The following is a 6,000-nucleotide window of genomic DNA, read 5'->3' on the forward strand; positions in this document are numbered from 1 at the left end:
AAAGTGAAATCATTTCGCTGTTTGCTAATTTAGTCACCAATCTTCTTTGAAGCGACGTGGTTACTAAGCAATAGGAAATATTCTTAAGGACTTTATCATGAAAGTGTTGATAGCCGTGCTCTTAATTACTAGTTTTGTTGGAGTTCTTGCAAATCACACTCCAAACAATACTGGGAATTTTAGAAGTGAGAGTGATATTTTAGTGCGAAAAGCCCGATGGCTGCCCTTGATTTATCCTAGAGCTAATCCAACTCGATTGCAGGTAAGTTCACGATTTCATTTTTAAATAAGTTACAATTATTTAAAACATAACTTTCCAGATGATCGCTGGCTTTGGTATACCTGCAGAAGATCTAAAGGTTGAATCCGTCATTACGGGTTATGTTCTGAAAGCTCAATATTATTTGCCATACTCTGCCAAGCAATTGAGGACCAAGGATGTGCATGAAATCTCTGAAAATAGGCTGCTGCAAAATGCCACCATCTTCGATAAGGTCATGCAGATGTCGGAACAAAAACTTGGATTTGATCCACATATCCTGGAGGAGGATCTGCAGGCCCTGGGCAGCTATCGCTGGTCGGTTTACGAGGCTTTCACGGCTCTGGCCATTCGCATGAAGCTCAATGGCAGAGTCTGTGTCCTGAAGAGCATCTGCGAAAGTGCTGCGGCTCCCTTCGACGATCGAAATGGTTTGCTGGGCGAAGTGCTTCACATCCTGCTCACGTGAGTTTATGATCGTGGGATCGGCCTTATGGTAACCCCTTTCTCCCCCAACGCACTTTCAGACCATCTAGCTCGGTGGATCCCTTGTCGGAGCACTCGGACAATGACTACCTGCAGGCTGAGAGATTGGGAGCAGCTGGTGGCGATTGCGATCAGGTGTACCCGAGGTGTCCCAAGTCCCTGCTGGAGCACTTCAGCGATGTGCATCACCTGGGCAGTGAGTTCCTCAGCATGCTGGGTTGAATTGTTGCCCAATTTGTGGCGAATGATTGTGATATTTATATAAAATAGTTTATTAAATTATTATTGCATTGAAATGTCTAACTCACTATAAATTTAATATTCTTTTATAAAAGAAGGACTACAAGTATAACAAATATATGCAACATTTTGATTCCTATCTCCGTATTATGTGTATTAGATGATTGCCTGCTTCCGTATAGCCCTTTTGGACTCTGAGAACATTAGAGGCCCTTGGCACTTCCTCTCCGGTTGATTTCACCGGCAAGGGCGTGAAATTTATGCAAATATCCACATAATAACTCTTTTTGTTCTCCTGTCCGGGCCTCATCATCATCTTTGGATATATGTATGTATCTCCACGCTCGGGTGGTCTTTTCTCCTCTCCGGCTATCAAAGCGTACGCATCTCCCGACTTGGTCCCAACCTCTTTAGGCCCTATTGTCTTCTAATTCAATAATTACATCCCGAGCTTTGGCTACCGGGGATTGTTTTGGGACCCAGACCCACCACCGTCTTGGGCGAGGGTCTTGTGTTTTTGTGTCCACGGTACCTGGGACAAATAGGCGTTTAAATGCAAATGTCTGCGCTGTAATTAATACGCATAATACGCGTATTATGCTAATGCCAATGTCATAATGACTCGAGGAAACCCGAAATGAAAGACGAAAATATGCATTTCACACTCGGTGCGGGATCTTCGGGTTCAGTCATATATTCATCACTGGCGGGCTGCATAGTTAATGCCCTTACGTACTAATTAGCTTTGACAAAATATACAACAGAAAACAAAAATGTGGCTACTAAAAATTAGTAGTTGCTTTGGGGCAGGGACTTTCTCTAAAGAAGACCCAATTCCAAGTTCCCAGACCGAGGCACTTGTCTGTGAGATGACAAAGTTCCGATAAGAGCTGGAATATATTTTGACAGGAGTCAGCAGTCGTCTGGGTCCAGAGTGAGATCGGGATCATGGGGATCCCGAACATAAACTAGATGCAAGATGCACCTTTCACAATTTTCATGTTGTGTTGTGATTACCCTTAACCCCTTTACGGTCTAGGAATCCCCCCAAATATTTTGTGTGCGGTGGGTGAGGGGCAATAATTTTCATTTTCATTGCCTTTCTTTGGAAACAATTTGTAGGAACATGCAACTTAACGAAGTAATCAGAGGCCAACTCCAAAGAGTTGGGGGCCAGCAGCAGATGCTTATCCGATGCCAGAAGGCCAACCATCCAGCCATCCAACCATCCAGCCAGCGACAACTATTTTATGGCCTTATGTGAGGATGGGGATGGGGATGGCGATGGGGTTGTTGCGGTGGCACTCGCACTGGTTGGCTTTATATGGCTGGGATTGCTATTTTTGGTAACCCTTTTTGTCTGCCTCCGGGCAGGAAAGTGGGTTACTATCCCCTCAGACTGGAATTTATGCTGCGTAATAATTCTTGGTCCACAACTAAGTTGGTAAAAACAATGTAACAAATTGTTGTGCTACGTACCTGGAGGAGCTGCGTATGCAAATTCACCCACCGACTGCAAATGCCAGCTATGTCAGGGATCAACCCAAAATGGTGGGGTCACCGGTGACCCCGACCATTGTGTGCCACTAACTAACCCACTTCCACCCATTAATTTCCCATCAACGGGTTCTTACGGGGCTTTATCGCTCAATTCGAAATTCGAATTACTTTTGATGGCTTTTCCATTGGATCTATATCGCTACTCGAGTTTGAGAGGTACACACAGTCCGCCTGAAGGGGGCCATAAAATTACACATAGATCTTATCGGGGACTTCGTATATTTCATGCTAATTAAAACGCCGAGATATTTGTTTAGCGATAAACAATAATTAATTGTGCTTATTTCTTTTCTCCTGCACTCCACCTGCTTTCTCCCATCCAAAGTGCCCACTGATTGAGTTGTATCTGTATCTGTATCTATCTGGGAATCAGTTTCAGTTGGTTTCGGGCGCAATAAACCAAATCAAACCGTGGGATGGAGCCCTTTGGCTACCCACCGCCACCATGACGTATGCACATTGTCATCATAACTCTGGCCATTGTCTCTGATTTCGACTCCCAGATGGATACTTTTTATATTCTTTGCTTTGCATAATGCCCTCGACTGGGGATGAGTGCGTTTTTGCGAGGGCGTGTGTGTGAACTGCAGTTTATTATTTAAACAACGTGACTAAATTTACGTAGTGCCAAAGGAGAGTGAGACTCTGGGAGGGAAAAACACCCGCAGGTGGTAAAACAATAATAGTAAACGTTTGCACAATGGAACAAGCCATACATGCGAAACTAATGGCTGCATTAAATTAAGTTTTGGGGCAGTGAAATTGGTTGGGTTAAAACGGATATTCATGTTTTCAGCTTCAGATCATTTTGATCTATTTCATGGCAATAGAAATCAAATACAAAATATTTATAAAATATATTTATTAATTTTGTATGTTTAAAAAAGTGAATTAAAAACAAATATTTACAGCTACAAAAAAAACAATCAGGAGTGTTATTTTATTTTCAATGATGTCCGTTTTTGACATGTTTTTAAATATGCCTATTTATGTATATCTTTTGTCCCACTGTGCATACCTGCGGCTTGGCATATGCAAAGTGAGCGTGGCTTTGGCCCCAGACAATTTTCGCATGATAAATCGTTAAAGGAATATGAAAAAACCCCGCGAATTGTAACAGAAATAACATACTTGGTGGCTGGGGCAAAAGTGCGATGAAGGAGAGTAGATAGCACGGGGGCCGAACTGGTGGGGCCTCACTTGGCCATCCCCCACCCACTCCCCTGTCTTTTGTTTATGCAAAAAGCTTCGCAGAATTGGCGCTACGTACGTGCCAAAGCATTTCATGGTCTGGCAACTTAATTCACCAGGATGGCACCGCATGCCCCTTGCCACATCCGTAGCCATATGTTTCGGGGTCGTCTCCCCCCTTTCGTCACCCATGCTCCAGTTCCATGCGGGTTCCATTTCCATTCATCTTCTGTTTGCCGGTGTCTGTGCTAGTGTTTGTTTTCCGCGGAACCTGGCCCATTCTACATCCTCAGCTTTTCTCCGGCGCTCACGTGTAAATTTTCTCAAATAAATCATTAAAAGCTGCGCAGCAGCCGCAGCACATTGACATTGTCAGAGGCTTTGCACCCACTCAGGGCATCCCCTTTGGAGACCACCCCGCTCCCCACCCTTTGGAGGCCCCTTCTTCCGGCCTCTATCTTTCGGAAGGCCGCTCTTTTGATAGCAATCAACGCGGGGAGCGGATTGGTGGCCATTCTGAGTACTCCAGTCATCATTCTCACTCATCCTCGTCTGAAAATCTAAAGCTCAGGTGCATCTATTCATAGATCCTTTGGATTCCTTCATGGGGCGCCGTGCCATTGCACTCACCTTTTGTGTGTGTGTGTGTGGGCGTGCGTGAAGAGGTTAGTTAGTGGCACTTTAGCGCTAAAGTTTATACATAAATTTGTCATTGGCATTCAGTGCCTTGCATCTCCTCCATCTGACCCTTTGCGTCATATGTGCACAAACCTGCACAGGGGAAAAATGTCAGCATAAATGATAATAAGGTCAACCAGGGGTCATCAAGTTATATTATATATATATATATATATATATATATATATATATTATATATATATTTATTTCAAACCTGAAATTTAAAACAACATTAAAGGCTGCTCAGAAAATTTAATGAGTTTTAAGATAGTTTTAAAGGAGTTTAGATAGTTTTTTAAGTATTTTATATTATCTAAACACATTCTTTCAAAATGTACGTATTTTATAAAAACTATTTTCCATATTTGCCATGTCCTGAAATATTATTATTATATTAAAAATTACATTTTTTCCTTGTGCACACCTTGGACAAACATATGTCTGGGCCTTTCGTCTTGCAGCTTTTCATGGCTATGCATGCAGGTTGTGTTTTCCTTTGATATTACTTTAGACTTCCTATTTGGGGTGGTGTCTTTTAATTAAATCGAAAGACTTCCTTGGAAAGACCCAGCGCACCCGTGTCTGCCACCTTAACAACTCATTTTTCATGCGCGGTGCCACCCTGGTTCGCATAATTTACAAGAAATCTGTTATTGTCTTATTAGGAGCGGAACTCTGCCTTGGCGCCATATGGCGTCAGATGCTTGGCAAATTGAGCGATCGACGATGACTTGGCACCTTCCCAAAATCCAAAATCCAGAAACCGCATCGCGACACGAACATAAATAAATAATCGAAATGGAAAAGCGTGGCGAATGGCCCACAGCTGTGGCCAGGAAAATTCAAGGGCGGGCTGTCGAGCAATTTGCAATGCCCTTGCTCGCCCATTTTTATTGCACAATCAAGTGTTGCAGTTGCAAAGAGGGCGCCGCCACGCCCCCTTCACGCATTCGGCCCACACACACCTTTGAACGTTTAATGTGCCGCACTTCACACCCATCCACTAGAATCTGGAGCTGCTTACACTGAGAACAAAAGAGGCGCACTAAAAATTTTGTTCAACTTGTGTCATAGCAAACCATTTGGATAAACATGTTTTTGATGTTATATATAGCCTTTTTCAAAATTATTCGAAATATTTTTGAAAGACAAAATTTCAACACTTAAGTTAAAGACATTCGATTTAATTGTATAAATTTGTAGAAAATGTCAACGATTTTTTAAACAAGAAATAATTATTTCATGAATAAATGAAATAGCTATTATTTTTTTAAGTGCCAAGAAAAATTCACAATTAGACAGTGTGAGGATGATTCGGAGAATGGTTTTCGATGGATGGATCGAAGGGCAGGGCGGTGAGAATGGGATGACTGTGCCTAATGCGCGGTGTGCACTTGAGTTCAGTTTGCTCAAGATCGGCCGATGCTCATCTCATCATCGCTGGCCATCGATGCTGGCTGAAAAGTAAATTAAGAATTTTAATGCGGAAAAAACAAAGGGAATAGTCATAGTCATAGAGCGAGGAGCCCACAAACCCAAAGACCCACGGCCGAGACACGACTTCATGCTTAATCAAAATGTGTTGT

At 42.8% G+C, this 6,000-nt stretch overlaps 1 protein-coding gene across 1 annotated transcript; it reads left to right on the forward strand.

The window, feature by feature from the left end:
• The first annotated feature begins 97 nt into the window (after positions 1-97).
• On the forward strand, positions 98-967 carry LOC117141944. The gene is made up of 3 exons (XM_033305697.1): positions 98-262; positions 321-724; positions 787-967. The coding sequence occupies exons 1-3, from the start codon at positions 98-100 to the stop codon at positions 965-967; spliced, it is 750 nt and encodes a 249-aa protein (XP_033161588.1).
• Positions 968-6,000: the final 5,033 nt, after the last annotated feature.

The sequence above is a fragment of the Drosophila mauritiana genome, chromosome 3L, assembly GCF_004382145.1.
Source record: "Drosophila mauritiana strain mau12 chromosome 3L, ASM438214v1, whole genome shotgun sequence".
In the NCBI taxonomy this organism is placed as follows: Eukaryota; Metazoa; Arthropoda; class Insecta; order Diptera; family Drosophilidae; genus Drosophila; species Drosophila mauritiana.

Coding starts and splice junctions, on each gene's coding strand:
- LOC117141944 (XM_033305697.1), top strand. CDS start 98: ATGAAAGTGTTGATAGCCGTGCTCTTAATTACTAGTTTTGTTGGAGTT. Junction 263..320: donor CTAATCCAACTCGATTGCAG/GTAAGTTCACGA, acceptor ATAACTTTCCAG/ATGATCGCTGGCTTTGGTAT. Junction 725..786: donor GTGCTTCACATCCTGCTCAC/GTGAGTTTATGA, acceptor ACGCACTTTCAG/ACCATCTAGCTCGGTGGATC.